At 30.9% G+C, this 21049-nt stretch overlaps 1 protein-coding gene across 7 annotated transcripts in view; it reads right to left on the reverse strand.

Annotated features, from left to right (window-relative positions):
• Positions 1 to 21049, reverse strand: part of LOC111505337 (lipid storage droplets surface-binding protein 1) — a 50582-nt gene that overhangs the window by 25393 nt on the left and 4140 nt on the right. For 3 of the 7 annotated variants that reach the window (XM_074176268.1, XM_023160127.2, XM_023160124.2), the window contains exons 1-3: positions 10188 to 10338; positions 9262 to 9418; positions 1101 to 1222 (exon numbers count right to left, since the gene is read on the reverse strand). In XM_074176268.1, the coding sequence (XP_074032369.1) occupies positions 1101 to 1222; positions 9262 to 9415 (276 nt within the window). In that variant the 5' untranslated portion in view covers positions 9416 to 9418; positions 10188 to 10338. Of the gene's footprint in view, positions 1 to 1100; positions 1223 to 9261; positions 9430 to 10187; positions 10652 to 21049 lie in introns of those variants that run through there. The other 4 variants (XM_074176239.1, XM_074176234.1, XM_074176247.1 and 1 more) reach the window with 4 other exon arrangements.

Genomic DNA, 21049 nt, shown 5'->3' on the forward strand with positions numbered 1-21049 from the left:
ATAACTATACCAAAAACCAATTACTTGAAGTCTTACATATCAAAACATTTGAGAAAGTGTATGCCCTTCAGAGTATTGCTGAAAAGTATGGACACACCATACTGAGACTTCCCCCTATTTTTGTGTTTTCAATCCCATTGAGTTGATTTGGGGAAAATTGAAACAAAGCATCAGGCATAAAAATAATTTTCCAAAATTTGATAAGAGGGTAATAGAGCTAGTTGAAGGAGAAGTATCTAATATTACCGAAGAAGACTGGCAGAAAAGGATTAAAAAAGTAATTTTAGTTGAAAAAGAATATATAGAGATTCGACACTTCTATATTAATGGTGGAAATAAATACATTATTAATTCAAATGACGACAGTGATAGTGAAACAGAGAACATGGAAAAGAAATTATGTTTATGTGAGTAAGTAGTATTCAGAAGTATTTTCAACTATCACCCTGTTATTTTAATCCCTACTTTTCCACTCACCTATATAAATGAAATATTTATTATATCAGAAATGATTATTATTGAATAATAAAATTGGTTAGCTCTCCAACTATATTATTAAAGGGGAGCTGTTGGAAGGTAGGTTGCACTACTTGAACTGTACTCGACTCATTTCATTGACGCTTTCATGAATCCTCCATCTGAAAGAGTGAAGTAGAGTTACAACAGAACCAGTCTGAAGGTGATTTCGAATGATTTCAGGGAGATCTTGCAAAAATGTTTCGTGATAAGGGAATAATCCAATATAAGTTGTGGTATTGGATAGAGAAGTAGGTGATTTCCAGTAGATATTTGCCAGATAATGTTATGTCAGCTGAAGTTGCTGAAATAGCGAAAAGAATACATCTTCAAACAAAAAAAAAAACAAAGACATTTCGTAGGGTGCAAATTGTCCACTAATGCCATTAAATATCCCTAATCATTGAGCTTTGAGCAATGTATCCGTTTTCTTTGAAGATATTCACGTATTGTTCAACAATACAAAAACGAATGAAAATTGCAGACGTCATCATTTTCAAATATTCGAAAACATTGACATAGACCAATTCTGTTTGATTCTACAAAACCCCTGGTAACTGGATAAGTACAATTTTACTACTGACCTTAATTTTTGAATAAATGTTTTCTGCGTAATGCCATGCTGATTCAATGATTGGTAAATGGGTGATCCTTGAAACTGATTCCAAATCTTGAAGAATGGCTTGTTTCCTTCTTGAGGTTGGCACTGAAAAAAATCAATAATTTTTTTCAGAAATACATTTTCTCTCATGCAGGCGTATAGAATCGATGAATTGAATAATGTTTTACGATCTCATGTAACCAAATTACTATTGTTTTCGAATAAAATTGAAACTTCTGGCATAGAATAAATCCAAAACAAGCACTTTTTCAAAACACCAAAACTACCATATTCTACTCGACGTAAATTTCACCAACGGAGTTGGCGGTGACAGGAGATGAAGTTCATAAACTATTTTTGAATATCTTCAATACGGTTAAGTTTATTTATCTCTAAACCTAGTTCCGGCTAGTACTTTGATTTGAGTTTCAGCAAGTACAATTTATGATGATCTAAGCTGAAAGACTGGAAAAAATTTGAATAAATGGAATGTTGTCAGTATCCCGTCGGAAGGCTGTTTGTCTTTGGTAATAGTGTAATACGGTACAAAAAATTAAATATTAATGTTGAAAAAAATTGAATGTAGCAAGTCGGTGAAAGAATCCCTCTATGTGAGCATTCTTTCATTATTACTTTCATTACTTCTGGAAGACAATATAGTCAATAAACATCTACTAATAAAAAAGAATAATTAAAAAAGGATAGCTGAAAATAACAATTCTATTAAGCAAAATAAACCTAAAATGAAATAATAGTGAAATAAACTACAAGTTAAAATATAACAATTGAATAAATAAAAACAAAATAAAAATAAAGGAATGAAAAAAGAAAATAAGTCACGTTAGTTTTGATTGTTAGTATCTACAATCGTCTTCGGGTGATGACTGGACGGATTCCTCGGAGAGATGACTATTTATAGGTCGTTCAAATACTTTCACTTATCCCTGCTTTCCATTTTTCCTTGTATTAAGATTATACGTTAAAATAACTATCGGACTTAATTTTTGCTAAGTTAATTGAGTAAATGCTATTTTTGCTATTCTAATTTTTAATAGAAGGGCTGAATTCAATATTTAAATTATGGAAAAATTTAAATTTCTGAAAATAAATTTATTTAAATTATTTAATATCAAAATTGAAAACAAAACAACTACAGATGCCAATCGTTGTGTGATAAAATATTTTATTGCTAATTCAGTGGGGTATAATCTTTGCGGGGATTTCAATGAGGAAATGATTGAAAGAAGGTTAATTTCCAAACCAATCCATATTCCAAATCAAGGATATGAAGAAATAGCAATCAGAGCACCAAAAATTGAAATGGAAAAAATAATAATTTAAATATATTTACAATTATAAAGAAAATGGGTAAAAACCTTTATAAATGGGGTATGGATCCAGAAGCTTAATTAACTTATCTTTATACATTTTAGTATTCAATGTACTCAAATTTTTGATATTTGTAGAAATGGGTAATGCCATTAAATGTAATTTACGAGAGTGTGGTGGTGGGTAATTTCACACATGAATGATTCTATAAAAATTATCCTTTTGTGAGATATCGCGCATTTTTGACTAATTTAATATATTAGAGAAACTCTATGAGGAGGATTTTTTCTTATTTTTTCTTATACTTTTTCTTATAACTCATACTAAGGTCTTTATTAGAAAAAGCTTATGTAATTTTTTTATGAACTTTTGGTGCATAGTTTTTTCTGGTAGTTTATCAGAAAAAGTCCTAAAAAAATACAAAAAAATGCAAAAAATTACATTACACAAAATTATCGGAATTATATATTATATTAAAGTAGGTACTAAAAATTAAAAATAATATATTCATTAGTATATAAATATAATCATGTATAATTAACAAAATATAATAAATTATTAATAAATATAATTTTTATATAATACCATAAAATTATTTGAAAAAAAAGGTTCCTTCATCCTTAATATACCAGAAAATTTTTATATAATTAAAGAATAAAAATCATATTAATTGAATTATTGCAAATGATAATTATTTGATGAAATTATTAAAAATTTAATTTTGAAAGTGTTAGGTGCTAAATTTGTTAAAAAATGAGTGATAAGAGAAATATGTTGAAAAATATAAAAAAAAAATAAAATTACAGGAAAAAAATATCAAAAATAAATCATATAAGTTACAAAAATAAAAAATTGAAGGCAAAAAGTACGCAAAATTGACGCAATTTTGACCGATTTTGAGGAAGGTGTCTTTGAAAAATTGCAAAAATTTTACTAGGTTTCATAACATTTTTGTAATGGGCTAAATTTTTTTCAAAACTTGTGCAAATTTTTTTTTGCAAAATATGTAAAATTAAAAAAAAATCAGAAATTTTTAACCTATTAAAATTTTTTTTATTCAAAATATTTTCGAGGTAAAAATATGGTTATAAAATGGGATTTTGGGGGGGAATTCTATTAAAAAAGATAGATGAAAGTGTTAGTGACTATTTGATTGTTGAAAAGATAGAATTTTTTGGGAAATTTCTATTTGAAATGGGGATAATTGAAAGCATTAGTGAAGTTAAAAGAGATTCCCATTTTGTGCATTCATAAACTTGCGTTTCTAACAACTTAACCATGCCACACAGCTCCCTACGGCTCTGAAGAATGATTTTCTACAGCCCCCTACGACTCTACATAAAGATTCTACGACTGTGAGAAATATATATAATAGACCAGAGCCTCGGAAATGATACACCGAAATATGTCCTGAATAGATAGAATTTTGAAGAAATGTCTGTTTAAAATAGGGATAATTGAAAATATTAGCGGAGCTACTTTAGACTGTTGAATAGATAGAATTTTGGGGGAATTTCTATTTAAAATAGAGATAATCGAAAGTGTTAGCGGAGCTACTTGAGACTGTTGAATAGATAGAATTTTGGGAAAATTTCTATTTAAAATAAGGATAATTGAAAATGTTAGCGGAGCTACTTGAGACTGTTGAATAGATAGAATTTAAGGGAAATTTCTATTCAAAATAGGGATAATTGAAAGTGTTAGCGGAGCTACTTGAGACTGTTGAATACATAGAATTTTGGGAAATTTCTAACTAAAATCGGGATAATTGAAAATGTTAGCGGAGCTACTTGAGATGTTGAATAGATAGAATTTTGGAGAAATTTCTATTTGAAATAAGGATAATTGAACATGTTAGCGAAGCTACTTGACTGTTGAATAGATAGAATTTTGGGAAAATTTGTATTTAAAATAGGAATAATTGAAAGTGATAGCGGAGCTACTTGACACTGTTGAATAGATAGAATTTTGTGAACATTTCTATTTAAAAAGGGATAATTGAAAGTGTTAACCGAGCTAGTAGGATTGTTGAAATGATAGAATTTTGGGGAACATTCTATTCAAAATAAGGATAATCGAAAGTGTTAGCGGAGCTACTTGGGACTGTTGAATAGATAGAATTTTGGGAAAATTTTTATTTAAAATGAGGATAATTGAAAATGTTAGCGGAGCTACTTGAGGCTGTTGGATAGATGGAATTTTGGGCAAACTTCTATTTAAAATAAGGATAATTGAAAATGTTAGCGGAGCTAGTTGAGACTGTTGAATAGATAGAAAATTGGGGAAATTTCTATATGAAATAGGGATAATTGAAAGTGTTAGCAGAGCTAGTTGAGATTGTTGAATAGATACAATTTTGGGGAAATTTCTATTTGAAATAAGGATAATTGAAAATATTAGCGGAGCTACTTGAGAATGTTGAATAGATAGAATTTTGTGGAAATTTCTATTTGAAATAGGAATAATTGAAAGTGTTAACGGAACTACTTTAGACTGATAAATAGATAGAATTTTGGGGAAATTTATATTTAAAATAAGGATAATTGAAAATGTTAGCGAAGCTACTTGAGACTGTTGAATAGATAGAATATTGGGGAAATTTCTATATGATATAGGGATAATTTTCAACAATCTCAACTCGTTGAGATTGTTGAATTGATAAAATTTTGGGGAAATTTTTATTTAAAATAAGGATAATAGAAAATGTTAGCGAAGCTACTTGATACTGTTGAATAGATAGAATTTTGGGGAAATTTCTATTTAAAAAGGGATAATTGAAAGTGTTAACGGAGCTAGTAGGATTGTTGAATAAATAGAATTTCAGGGAAAGTTCCATTTAAAATAAGGATAATTGAAAATGTTAGCGGAGCTACTTGAGACTGTTGAATAGATAAAATTTTGGGGAAATTTCTATATGAAATAGGGATAATTGAAAATATTAGCGGAGCTACTTGAGAATGTTGAATAGAAAAAATTTTGTGGAAATTTCTATTTGAAATAGGAATAATTGAAAATATTAGCGGAGCTACTTGAGAATGTTGAATAGAAAAAAATTTGTGGAAATTTCTATTTGAAATAGGAATAATTGAAAATGTTAGCGGAATTACTTCAGACTGATAAATAGATAGAATTTTGGGGAAATTTATATTTAAAATAAGGATAATTGAAAATGTTAGGGAAGCTACTTGAGACTGTTGAATAGATACAATTTTGGGGAAATTTCTATTTGAAATAAGGATAATTGAAAATATTAGCGGAGCTACTTGAGAATGTTGAATAGATAGAATTTTGTGGAAATTTCTATTTGAAATAGGAATAATTGAAAGTGTTAACGGAACTACTTTAGACTGATAAATAGATAGAATTTTGGGGAAATTTATATTTAAAATAAGGATAATTGAAAATGTTAGCGAAGCTACTTTAGACTGTTGAATAGATAGAATATTGGGGAAATTTCTATATGATATAGGGATAATTTTCAACAATCTCAACTAGTTGAGATTGTTGAATTGATAAAATTTTGGGGAAATTTTTATTTAAAATAAGGATAATAGAAAATGTTAGCGGAGCTACTTGAGACTGTTGAATAGATAGAATTTTGGGGAAATTTCTATTTAAAAAGGGATAATTGAAAGTGTTAACGGAGCTAGTAGGATTGTTGAATAAATAGAATTTCAGGGAAAGTTCCATTTAAAATAAGGATAATTGAAAATGTTAGCGGAGCTACTTGAGACTGTTGAATAGATAAAATTTTGGGGAAATTTCTATATGAAATAGGGATAATTGAAAATATTAGCGGAGCTACTTGAGAATGTTGAATAGAAAAAATTATGTGGAAATTTCTATTTGAAATAGGAATAATTGAAAATATTAGCGGAGCTACTTGAGAATGTTGAATAGAAAAAAATTTGTGGAAATTTCTATTTGAAATAGGAATAATTGAAAATGTTAGCGGAATTACTTCAGACTGATAAATAGATAGAATTTTGGGGAAATTTATATTTAAAATAAGGATAATTGAAAATGTTAGGGAAGCTACTTGAGACTGTTGAATAGATAGAATATTGGGGAAATTTCTATATGATATAGGGATAATTTTCAACAATCTCAACTAGTTGAGATTGTTGAATCGATAAAATTTTGGGGAAATTTTTATTTAAAATAAGGATAATAGAAAATGTTAGCGGAGCTACTTGAGACTGTTGAATAGATAGAATTTTGGGGAAATTTCTATTCAAAAAGGGATAATTGAAAGTGTTAACGGAGCTAGTAGGATTGTTGAATAAATAGAATTTCAGGGAAAGTTCCATTTAAAATAAGGATAATTGAAAATGTTAGCGGAGCTACTTGAGACTGTTGAATAGATAAAATTTTGGGGAAATTTCTATATGAAATAGGGATAATTGAAAATATTAGCGGAGCTACTTGAGAATGTTGAATAGAAAAAATTTTAACGTTTGTTTGAAGGTGATTGACAATGTTTCGTGATGAGTTTCACTAGTTCGGACTTCCATTGTCTACTATATAAAATGATTTGAAATCCCTGAAACAAGTAAAAGAGAATAATTAAAAAAAGAATAGTTGAAAATAACAATTATATTAAGCAACAATAAACCTGAAATGAAATGATAGTGAAATAACCTACAAGTAAAAATACAATAATTGAATAAATAAAAATTAAAGGAATGAAAAAAGAAAATAATAAAAATAAAAAAGTGTAGAGATTCCAAGTCACGTTAGTTCACGACGTTTCGATTGTTGGTATCTACAATCGTCTTCGGGTGATGACTGTCAGTCATCACCCGAAGACGATTGTAGATACCAACAATCGAAACGTCGTGAACTAACGTGACTTGGAATCTCTACACTTTTTTATTTTTATTATTTTCTTTTTTCATTCCTTTAATTTTTATTTATTCAATTATTGTATTTTTACTTGTAGGTTATTTCACTATCATTTCATTTCAGGTTTATTGTTGCTTAATATAATTGTTATTTTCAACTATTCTTTTTTTAATTATTCTCTTTTACTTGTTTCAGGGATTTCATATCATTTTATATAGTAGACAATGGAAGTCCGAACTAGTGAAACAGAAAAAATTTTGTGTAAATTTCTATATGAAATAGGGATAATTGAAAATATTAGCGGAGCTACTTGAGAATGTTGAATAGAAAAAATTTTGTGGAAATTTCTATTTGAAATAGGAATAATTGAAAATGTTAGCGGAACTACTTCAGACTGATAAATAGATAGAATTTTGGGGAAATTTATATTTAAAATAAGGATGATTGAAAATGTTAGCGGAGCTACTTGAGACTGTTGAATAGATAGAATATTGGGGAAATTTCTATATGAAATAGGGATAATTTTCAACAATCTCAACTAGCTTTGCTAGTGTATATATATATATATATATATATATATATATATATATATATATATATATATATATATATATATATATATATATATATATATATATATATATATATATATATATATATATATATATATATATATATATATATATATATATATATAATTTCACAAAAAGAATTTGAAGCTTTATATCTTTTATTAATTATCTGCGAGCGCTTTCGACAGCTGGTTGTACTTTCATCTTCTAGGCATTCCTCAGGAGTGCCTAGAAGTGCTTAGAAGATGACAGTACGACCAGCTGTCGAAACCGCTCGCAGATAATTAATAAAAGATATAAAGTTTCAAATCCTTTTTGTGAAATTTAATATTGAAATACTGAAAATAAAGGAAAATTAGTTTCATTATTCGATATATATATATATATATATGATATATATGATTAATATTCCGGAGAGGTACATTATGACATGCCACCCAGCTAATGCCGCGCAGAGAGTTGAAGTAAAACCATCAGGCACCTGTGCAACGTCTTGAAAGATGTCAAGCCAAGTTACTTCACGACGCTTCGATTGTTAGTATCCACAATCGTCTTCAGGTGGTGACTCGATTGTGGATTGTGGATACTAACAATCGAACCGTCGCGTCGTGAAGTGACTCAGCTTGAAATCTTGATTTCAAGTTCATTTTAATTGTTCAATTTTCGATACACTGCTCAATTTTTATTTTGTTGTGATATCATTTCAGGTATTTTTTGCTTAATATAATTGTTTTGGACAACGGAAGTACAAACATATGAAATTCACCATGACATTGACAACCACCTTCAAACACCTTTATTTATATTCAATTGTACACACCCGTCAAAAATGTTTTAGTATAGAATTGTATTTTACTGTGAAGAATATTTAAATGCAAACAATCTATGACGAAGGATTTGCAAAAATTGCCATTTCATAAGATGTATTCGAAATTTAAATTTACAATTTTATATATGTCATATATGTGTATTTTATGTGACTTGTCCAGACACCATGGTGTACTTGTGACCAATAAAACAAATAAATAAATGAATAAAAAAGCTCGTCAGTATCGTCCGAAAATATATTTGTCATGGTGTTATTTCTCAAGTTTCATTGAGTAACTGAAATGAATTAGTGTGATACAATATCAACATAAAGTATTCATGGAAATATGCTCACAACTTCTAGGGATACTCACTCTTTTGGTAGTAAATTTTCTGATGAAAAGAGTACATATCATCACATTTTCTATTTAGAATGAAACTTTTACTATAATGTAAATTATAATCATGATAACTATTTCTTCAAGCAACGATCGAATGAATTAATATTCTAGCGAAATGAATTTCAAAAAAACGCATGAATGTTCAAAAGTAACACGTTTTAATGACATATGAATGAACGAAAAATATTACTTTCATCCTCAGTCTGCACAGAACAACTGACAAAACTTTTAATAACGGCAGTGGGTTTCAGCGGTGTTGAATTTGTTGTTGTCGGCGGCAACTGAGATGTTGTTTTTTTTATATTTCTCCATGTTCGTGTTCGTTTTTTCCTTGAATGGGCCATTTTCTGTGAAAAAACTGTGTTATTCATTATTTTTACAGATAAAAATATACCCATCAACAAGGATCATTCTACGGTATCAGTTGTGATGAAGAAGGGGAAAGTCAACATAATTCAAAATTAATTTTGGTCAAAAACAGAAGACCTAATTAGAAATGTGCACCTGATAATGAAACATATGTTTCAATAGGCTGCAAAAGTTCACTCTATAAAGGTCTCTAGAACGTGCAATGGATTGTAAATAAAAGGATTTAACTGAAATGATTCTATATATAGACAGCTATCATACTGAAGTTGCCCTGCGAATAGTAAGATTGTTGTCTAGGGAGAAAGAACAACAACTTATTTTTTTGTCGAGTTCACACACTATCAATTAGGTCAAGAGAAACTGACCACCATCTAACAGTAATAATAATTTGAAACGATATAAAGCGACAAATATCAGCTCCACTTCAGCATTTTCGAAAAAACCATAAGAACAGATCCGAATTCCATAGGAATTTACAATAAGAAAGTACACTTCCGTGAAAATATTTTTGGTATTGAAAATAATGATCAGAATCAATCTTGAATTATCAGAAAGTTTACAAATGAAATTACATCTAATTTCGTCCCAGAAAGATAAAAAATAGTGAGTGTATTATAATCATTCATGATAACCTTATCGATCTCAATACAAGTCATGCTCCTGTGCCTATGTAATCCTAATTAGCCACATGTCCTTCGACAAAAAAAAATAAATATCAAATTGAAGAGGTATAAGAGATAAACTTACCTTCACAGTTCAGATAACGAACTGAAACACTAACTTCATCTCATCAGAGCCTGACGGCTTTCAGATAGAACAAGCTCTTGAATGTTTCAACATCCAACTCAAGTAACCCATATTATATGAGAATGAAACATGCACTAAAAATAAATCTTATCCTCATCATTTTGAATTATCTCTTATTTATGTTCACAGAAAATAAACAAATATTTCGAAGTCCACTTCTTTAACTATTGAAAACTGAATGTTCGAATATACGAGTAGTCCAGTTATCAAATTCATTTCTACCGAGGAAGCTACGGTCGAAGAAGACGCGAAACGTGTCTAGACATGGAAAATGTTTATAAAATGTATATGCTGTGAAAAATAACTTGAAATTAAATTCAAATACATGAATACTTTTCATTCAAAAGGTAGGATGTCGAAAAAACTCATTCCAGCAAAATTTAAAAATGTTTTATAGCTATCATATAGGTATACCTATTTTCAGTATGGATTCAATTTTACGGCGGCTCGAATATTTGTGAAATTTTGAATTTCGCAGGAAAAGGTTTTTGGTATGGAATATGCATATTGAAAACTCGTAAAAACGCTTGCCAATAGTCCAAGCGCTAAAAATACTCTGCCGCTATCGATAATATATTTTAGCCTATATAATCGAATAAATTAGCGCGCAGTATTATGGATTCATTTTGTCTTCACAAAGAAAAAAATTTCACTAGCAAAATGCTGACCGATACATTCATTCCATTGGAGATCATTAACAATCACTCTTCTGCGGAATGTTTTTTTGAATGTGGTTGGCGAATGTTTCTGTCTTCCGAAGATGCGTTAACAAAATTGAAATTTATGGGAGAAAAGATGAAATGAAGAGATTATTGAAATCATCAAAAATATTTGTGTCAAAAATGTGTCAACAAATTGGGCACTTTCACCTCTCTCCACTCCCCACTCGGTTTCCGGTTTTAAATCACCACACATCGTTTTAAATCACCACACTAGCCTCCATTGTCATTTGAAATTCGAAGCTTCTTCGAACTTTCACTCAAACCATTGTAACGCCATGTGGATGATTTCAGATTCATACTACTAGATGTTGGTAAGTCTATACATTCCAGATTTGCTAATTTCTCCTCACTGGGTATTTCTTTTTGTTCACTAAACCCACTTCTAATTGTTTTTTGAATTCACCAAAATAGTATCACATGGTATTCGGTAAATGCAACTTTTGGAACTGCTGTCCGCCTTTGGTGGCGGTACAGATGATGTTTCTGGATTTTAAGCAGGTGCTGAGACCCAATTATCACCTAATCTGGTCTGGTTTCATTTCGGGACTCTCCATAGTGTTGCAGAGCATGAATACTTATTTCAGGGTTTTGACGATTTCAATCTTGTTACATTGGTGGTGGTTGGATCTATAATTTGAAACTGTCTTGTATTAAATAATTTTCAGTACCCAGATATTTTCTCTTTGTTGTCGGTCGATTTCACCAAAACGACTGCAAACGGAAATTTTGTAAACTTCTTCTCCTTTACAAACTTTTACGGAAATGGTGTCTAGTTATGTATCCTTGCTTTCATACTATAAGGTGTCATCGATGTATCTTAACCAGACTCTGGACTTCGTGTTAGATTTCTCAATAGCAAGAGTTTCAAACCAGTCGATGTAAATATTGGTTGCAACTAGTAAAAGGGACAATGCCATTGGCAGTACTCATTGGTAATCTTGTAATTTCGTTCTATATCCCAGGTCCTCTTTTCCAGATAACTTTCTCTGTATGATTTGAAGTGCTTCTCTGACAGGAACTTTAGTACACAGATTTTCTAGGTCGAAAATAATCAATTGATATCGTTGACTTCGGTTGGCCTCAATTCTCCACAAAAGAACAGGTGTTTTATAACAACGGGTGAATAATTGGATCGAAAGCTATATTTCTAGAACTGATTATTGAATTAAGCAGAATATCATTCTTGAGTAGCCCATGAAAGTGAGGGGCTACAGTGAAGTGATGTCATCGACTACCTCTATTTATTCTAAAAGAAGAGTTGATGTTTTTCCAAAGTCTAGTACACCTTCTTCTCTCGATGTGGTATCAACAAGAATTATTTTTTTCTTAGAAGGATCATTACTTCCGGAGATTCAGCCACCCACAATACCTACTTACATTTATTCAACCTCTACAAGGAAAACCCTAATATTTTGTGAAGCATTGAAGGCAATTGAGACAATTGATGCAAAGAATGGGACCAATAATCAATTCCGACATAGAAACATGTTCACCGTCCTTAAATGAAAAATGTAGGAAATTTCCGAAGTGGGGAAGAAAAAAATAACTACAATTAAAACTATTCACAAAAATGTGTAGACATTCGAGAGGTCTAACACCTAACACATGAAAGAGTCTTTGTGTATCTCACTTCAACAATGCTAATAAATAAGACATTGACATACACCAATAACATCACTCGTTTTTTTGGAAGAGCAAAACTTGGACGTGGTTCACAAAAAAAATATTGGTTCGAGAAATTTATTTAAAACAATAAAGATAAAACCTCAGTATCGAATAGATAAGGAGAACATAATTTCACTTATGGTTCTTGCCCAAAAACTTATATTGGTCAAACGGGGAGAACCTTATCCCAAAAATTTAAAGAACATAAGAGTGGTTTCCTAAATGTGAAGACCAATTCTACATTCGCAAACCATTTTTTGGCAGAAGGATATCAATTCAATTACGGCTATGACGTATTATATTTGAAAGAGATAAGTTTGAAACTCAATATTTTGGAATGTTTTGAAATAAATAAATTTAAGAGTTCTGAAAATCCACTGAATGACTAGATATAATGAAATATTTTTTCCAATGTGGAAATTGTTCATTTCATGTCCATTTAATGAGTTGTCTAAATTTCACCTAAACTCAGGTGTAATTATTAGTAATCAGATACTCAGAAGATCATAACATTTTTCATGTATATAAGGGACGAATCAGTGGCAAACAGATCATTACGACGAGACCAATAGGTGACCTCAAAATCAACTGAAAGCTTGAAGAAAAATTGGCATATTCGACCATTGGGCCATTATGAGGGAAACAATTGATTGCCTGAGTAAGCGAACGGGCTATGCCACATAAATTGTTGTATTTTCGGTGTTTATGGTCCTAGATCATGCTGCTACCTGTGAACTATAATATGAACTCGTCGGAAATATCACATATCCACTTCCAAAATAGATAATGATATATTTTGGTGTATATTTGACCTATTCTAATGAAATACACAATAAGTTGATTTTGTGGCCCAGCCTCTTCTCTTACTGAGTCAACCAATTGTGACACGAAGGACTAACTGTTCTAAAAGGAAGTCTCTTCCTCAGTGTAATGTAACTCTGTAATGGACGAGTTGAACCTTAGTGGATAGAAAATTGTAATGAACTTGATATACTACCCAATCATCCCAGTACGGGCCAACAAGCCCTGAATATTGTAAAGAGAGAGAGAATAGTCCACCTGAGACCCTATTAAATCTACCTCATTTACATCTTCTGATAACGTGAGACCAGCTCGGTGAATGCACATTCCTGCAATGTGTGCAAAAATGTTCTTGAGACCTAAACTAAGTGAGCGGTTCAGTAATCTTACAGGGTTAGGCCGCACTCTGTTCATTGACGATCCCAAAAAGTGACATCAAGACGGATCTGACAATGTCATGGAGAGAATTATCGACGTCATATATGGGTCTTTAATCAACCGTGGGGGTACCAGAATCTTTGGTATGAGACCAGATCAGGAAATGAGTCAGGGTACTACAGAATATATACCTAGAGAGAAGCACATGGAAAGGAGCACGGTATGAAAGTACCGCCTCATGAAAGAACTGATTTCAGATATTATAAGGATGAACGCAAAATAATTAAACAACCACTCACGGAAACCATTTCATTGGTTGGTACAATACAACAAAGATACCGGGACGGACAGCCGTTCGTGTTTCATGCGAATGTGAGGAACTAGGTCACACGAGGTACGCACTTCATGAATAATCGAAATCAAGAACAGTGAAATACGAAAAACTTACGAGAAAGAATACATTACAGTTAAGATGGTTGAGGCTTGAGGAGACTTGGAAGAAATGGACAAGTCAGAAGATTGAAATGATTTAGGCTCTCGTACTTGAATCGAATTCTCATGATCTTCTCCTGAAGTCAGTTTGCGTGAGGAAGAGATAGTATTTTTCGAAAGAGTATATTTTATTTGTCGATATCCTGCCATTTTCGGTCACACGTCTTGCTGATATATTATAGTTGCTTATCAAGACTCATTGATCTTGATCTGGTATTGATTGTATTCAATTGCCCTCCTGAATTTTTTTGTCTCATTTTCCCTTATTTTTTTAAGCATTCAGTTCTTTCGCAGTTACAATTTTAAATAATTTTTTCACTCCTTGGCTTCACATCTACTGATATTTGAAACATTGAAAGTATTAATTTCTAACTTAAAATAAGAGTCATTCAGAAAAATTCTGTAATGATTATGAAACTAGTAAACTGTTTAGATTCACGAGTTAACAATCGCGATTATGCTAAAGTTGACCTTCTTCACTATAAATAACTTTGAAAAAATCTTAATTAGGCTCAAGCTAAATACGATATACAGTTCATAAGTCAACCGTTTCGTCAATATTTACTTTGTGTGAATTTTGAAAATTCAGTCAGAGCGGAAAATTGTTCATCAACAAACGTCCTAATTAAACTTTCTTTTTTGATAAGATTATGACGATATCTTTCATGGAATACAAAATACGTTGAGATGAAACACCAATGAAAAAATGTGTATTCTCGAGAAAAATAATTTTTATGAAGATGACAATTCTTCTGCTATTTTCATTATATTGTTATGGTTGCGGAAGATTTCCAAAACTATTTTTTCTCATTTCTGTTTGAGTTACACCTGTGGATTGATATCATCTTCCATTTTATCATTCATGTAGTGTAATTATTATAATACTTTACCAAAGACTCCATCCTTTCCTAGTGCAATCCAATAAAAATTGGAATATCATGGGAAAATCAAGATAAGTTGAGATGAAGTTTCGAGTAGTCTGTTGAGTTTGTTGATAGACTATTTTGAAATCAGGTTTAATGCCAAATTTGAGACTACGCATCATGTCACAAAAGTCATTTCAAATAAAAACCTAACCAACTGTTCATCACCTTTCGATAATCTTTTTTATATAATTTAATGGCAGAGCAATACTCTTTGAACTTTAAAGGAGACACCAATTTGACTTTGACATTTAAAGTATTTTACATAATCGCAATTGACCGTGACAGATGCTTACAACTGATAACTTACTTCTTGATAGGAAGAATCATATTTTTTGGAATATATATGGATGTTTATCATGACAAACAGTCGAAAATAGAAAATAGTTGACTATATTTAGGGCATGATGCAGATATATTTGAGAATATTAATTTAGAGAACAAAAATCAAGGTCCGCTTTTGCACCGAAATGTAAATAATTATTTTTTCTCATAAATTTGTGTAATTATTTCCACCGAATCTGGTCTTCTTTGAGTTGCTTTGACTATTGTAAGATTTTTTGAAAAATGTGTCTTGACATAAAAAAATTTTGTCAGTTTTGAGTAAATTGGTGTTTGTTATGTTCTTGATATTTTTATATAGATAATTCGATCAATATGTGGGGAATAAAATGTTCATCTGACATACTTGATAGGCTACATGAATACGTGATCTCCTGAACATTCCAACTTGGATGGTGAATTGTATTTTTCGTGATTGGGAAAAAAATCTAAAGAAATGAACTTCAAACGTTCAAGCCAGTCTCGGATATACTTACACAGTAGGTTGAATGGACTGACGCCTATCAGAAAATAACTACTCCCCTGGACGTGGTAAACTGAATCCTCGGACAAGATCTTGTACCTTTATGTATTTATGTAGAATTTCGAATGTGATATTTGGATATTTCATTCTTTCGACGTTGAAAGAAAGAAATATATTTATTTCCGATCGGAACATTTTCCATCAAAATTTTTCAGAATTTGAGAACGGAAAGAAACGTCAACTATTCCTAAGAAAGCTAAAACTTTGAATTTGGTTCTTCATCAACTATTTTAGCTGTAGGCAGAATTTATGAATATGACGAGTTACTGATTAATTGTATTTTATATTATGCAATAATTTTTCGAGGTGAACTTTTCAGGTTGCCCTTCATTATATTTCAGTAGATTCTCGCTTCATTCAGCTTCGTTGATTTTTCATATTGTGGAAGATTTGAAAACTAGAAGTATGTATGAAGGGAGGGCTGTTTTACTTTTTATTGTCACAAATGTTCATTGCTCAATGTATTCGCTTAACAATTTATTTGTTTGAATTTAATTGATTCATGCACTTGTTGGACTCATTCAAAACGATTGTTCGAAAAATTTGTATTATTTTAAATGCCACTTGATTTTAAATATAACGTCTAATTAAATAAAATATTTACATGAATAAAATTGTTATTTGAATAAAAAAAAACTAACGGAATCACTTGAAGCTTTTATTGATTCTGAAGAAAAATATTGTTTTAGAGTATTGAAAAATAGAACGCCAATTTACTATATATTATGCTGAAAATTATCTATTAACATGCAGTACAAGTCAGTAATGAGCAAACATTTTTATTCATCAATCAATGGAATGTATTTTTCGAGAAAATTCAACAAACGTTTCAATTTCTCATTTAATTTTAATCTTTGAATAAAATGTAAGTTATTTATGTGACTGTTGAATTATAATATAATGTTGAATTAACTTTCCTTGCTAAAGATTTTTCCATGAATTATCATGATTATTTTATTTCAATTTTACTGAAAGTAAATATTTTAAAAGTTGGTCGGTAGCCGGTCGGTTCGACAGGGGTGTTTTCTTCACTCAAATCGCTGCCGTGTTGGTCGATGGTTCAAGCCCCAGCCTAAACGATAGATTTTCACTTGCTATCGTCCAACCCGTTTTAGGAATCACACGTTAAAAGCTAAGACCTCGTTAGTCTTCAGCTCGCATAATTTTCGACTTCTGAGGGTTGTCGTTCGTAGGGATACAACAGTTGGTTAACGGAAAACACGTTTTCTTGAACTTTTCTGCAAAACATTCCCAAGCAAGTATCATTTTATTTAATCAATTGAATTTTTTTATGATTTATGAAGTTTGTTGCACTTGCACATACATTTAAAACGATTGTTCGGCGCTGGTATCGAGCGGGTTCATCAAGAACTTAAAGTGTTACATATGGCAACATGCTAGTTTATTCATAGTACGACAACTAAATTTATGTATCACTGGAATTCAAAAAACAAAATAATTCAACTCGTTTTAGAGAAATGAGAAAAAAGTAAAACGGCGTGGCACGACGTTTTACTTTTAATTAGTATTTTGTTTTTGACTATTGCATTTAGATGATACAGAAATTAAATTGATTGTTGATAATTTTCATTCGGCACTGCGGTCGAACGGATTATTACCATACTATGACCACGACATACATATAGGCAGTTATGTAGTTCTGCAAAAATACGCCCGACGTCAGAGCCGAATAAAAATTATCAACAAACAATTTAATTCATGTATTACCTGAATACAACAATTGAAACAATTAATTTTTACCCTAAAAAATAATTTATTTTAATTTTTACAAAATACTAATAGAAAGTGAAACGGCGTCCCACGCCGTTTCACTTTTTACTAATATTTTTTTGAAAATAATTGAATTATATTGTTTGTTGAATTCCAGTGATACATGAATTGATAATTTTTACGTGGGGTGTATTTTTGCGGAACTGCATAACTTAGGTGATACATGAACATCCTAGGTGATATACCTAACTACATGATATGTATGCCATTGGTCATAGTACGGTAATAATCCGTTCGACCGTAGCACCGAATAAAAATTATCAACAAACAATTTAATTTAGATATATCATTGACATTCAACAAACAAAATAATTCAATTCATTCGTTGCATTTAGGTGATACATGGATTGAATTGATTGTTAATCATTTTTATTCGGCGCTGCGGTTGGATGGAATATTGTGTTACTATCACTAGAATAACATGTTGCCAGATTAAAAAATTCAGCTTCTGCAACAATTCGCTCGACGCTAGCGCGGAATTAAAATTAAAATCATCAAGAATTGTTTCAATTTATGTAACTATGACTATCAACAAACAATGTTATTCATGTTTCACCGAAATTGTAATAAATTATTCGATAGTTACAAAAAAGGTATATATGACAAATATTAACTTTCAAAAATTTCAAACAATGAATCTATATTATAACTGTTAACAAGTTTTCAACAAATAAATTAATTCATATAACATTTAAAATCAAGTATCAATTAAAATAAAACAAATTTTGCAAACAATCGTTTTTAATGTGTCCAACAAATGCATCAATCAATGAAATTTAAACGAATAAATTGTTAGGTGAATAAATTAAGAAATGAATATTTGTGGCAATAAAAAGTATGAGTAATACGCGTTGTATTTAAAGGTATAGAATGCAAATTCTGATTATTGAGTTCTATCACTTATCTATAAAGCGCTCGTAGGTAAATGTAGCAATATTTCTATGATGTTTACTCAGGGCCGTCGTGGGGGAAGGGAGGGAACTTTCCCCCCCAGCTTTTTCGACTTGGGGAAAAGTTCGGAAATTTTGGGCCGTGAAGATAGAAAAAAATAATAGTAAAAAAATTAAAAAAAAATTAAAAATATAAAAATGAGAGAAAATAAAGAGAGAGGTGACAAGGAAAGGGAAAGAACCAGGAGAAATTTGGGATTTCCCAACATGCATAACTTGGAGATCCCATACTTTGAAATTCTGAGTTGTTTGAAAACTTCAAAAAAATTCAATTCCTCCCAAGTAAGAGAACAGTCCACAAATTTTGAAGTGACAGTTTTACAAAATTCCCAACTTTTCGCTGTTTTTTCGACTTGGAAAAGTTAGGAAATTTCGGGCCGTGAAGATAGAAAAAATAATAGTAGAAAACAATAAGCACAATATTATTCAAGTGTTGTTTCCTTTCAATTGTATTGAATATTCCTATACATGATGGATATGGTAGAAGAATAAGGACCTTGGTCCAAAGTAGAATAATTCCCGTTATTATTTTCATAATCACCAAAATTTATTTTTGTTTGTGCATACCCCAACGGGCATAAGCATTCAGCCAATCGTTGGATAGCTAAGTAAGAAAATTAATATATTATAGTAGTAACTAATCCCTTGGCTTTCATTTTTTCGAAAGTTTCGAAATTTTGCTGGTGGGGTTGGGAAAATTTGGAATTCCTCCCTCCCCCCCCCGGTATTTTTCTTCGCAAAGGCCCTGTGTCTACCCTGTGTCTATTAACTGTTTGCCGCAACTTCTTTTCCGTGGTCTTCGCTTTTTGGGTTTTCTCGAACTTTCGAAAGCAAAAAGTTATTCTGTATTTACCAGTTTTTCATTTATGAAAAAGTCCTTTTATTTCATTAGATTTCATTGCGCTAATAAAAACTTTCAATGATAATCTTTCTCAAATATCTTCCAAGTTCATACAGTAATCGGTTTCACTTTTATTACATGTATTGATTTGGCTGATACGAGCGGTATAATCAACGATTAATAATGTTCTTCTGCGAACATCACGTTCTTCATGGTTTCATATGTTTATGTTTGTGTACATATTGGTATAACATCATCGTAGTTGAATCAATTAACTGAAGTGAACATTTACACTTAATAATGTTGTGTGTCTGAAAATATAGCAAAACTCAAGATACGCCTCCTGTCAGTACTTTGACCCAGCAGACATCCAAAGTTCAAGGAAATTTCTGATAAATAACTATGAAGAACAATATCGATTCAACACAATTACAATAACAAAAGTATCTAGAAGTATCATAGTTTATTATGTCTACTGGAGTTGAACTATAAAATTCAGATATTATGTCAGCAACACACATGGAAGACACTATAGTGAAAATGAAAAGACTTTTGAAACCACTGACATATTGTCACTTGGCGATTATATTGATGGTGACTGGTTCCTTGCAAATTGAAAGAAAATACCTCGTTAAAAATCAGCTCGCAGATATTTCGATTTTTGTGGATTGCCGTTCGTAACGATGGATGGTGAAAACAAATATGTTTTGAAACATTCTACCTCTTGTTCTAGGAGCAGCTTTGATTACTACCCGATTCCAAATATTTTCAACTTCGGTTCTATCATGTTATTCTATAGGTGAATTTTAGGATTTCGTTGTCCACACGTGTGTATTTTTCTAATGCCAAGCTGAAAATTCATGTGTAAATGCACTTTCAACCCAGTGCAGCTGAAATAGCGGATTGGCCACAGAAAAACCTCAAGTCATCGTGAAAAGATACGGGAAATTGTTTAGTTATAAATAATCTACAGTTATCCTACCTTTGAATATATTCAAAGAAGTATTTGATAGGAAAAATATAAGAAGTATCAATACCCTCAAAAAATTTGTAGTCAAGGATTTTTCTCCAAAACTATAATATTATAGAATTGCATTTAGCAAACCCTAAAATGAGTGGTTTTTGAATGCAAGAATCATGTGTTCCCGTCGAGTGTGCCCTAATGACATTATTCTGTGTTCGCAGATCGAAATTTCTGACTGTTAGGGCCAGACAGTACCTATAATCTTCAGATTTCAGTTGGCAAAAGTATCCATTCCTTCTATTAGGTACAACCCTTTCGAAAGTGAGTGACCAAAGAGTTCAAAAAAAAGTATTGTTATTTCATTTAATTCCTTCTCTTTCTGACCATATTATACTGTCATACACGAACAC

This window comes from Leptinotarsa decemlineata, unplaced genomic scaffold (assembly GCF_025532065.1).
Source record: "Leptinotarsa decemlineata unplaced genomic scaffold, Ldec_3_MD MMD2_P_RNA_scaffold_14, whole genome shotgun sequence".
Classification (NCBI taxonomy): Eukaryota; Metazoa; Arthropoda; class Insecta; order Coleoptera; family Chrysomelidae; genus Leptinotarsa; species Leptinotarsa decemlineata.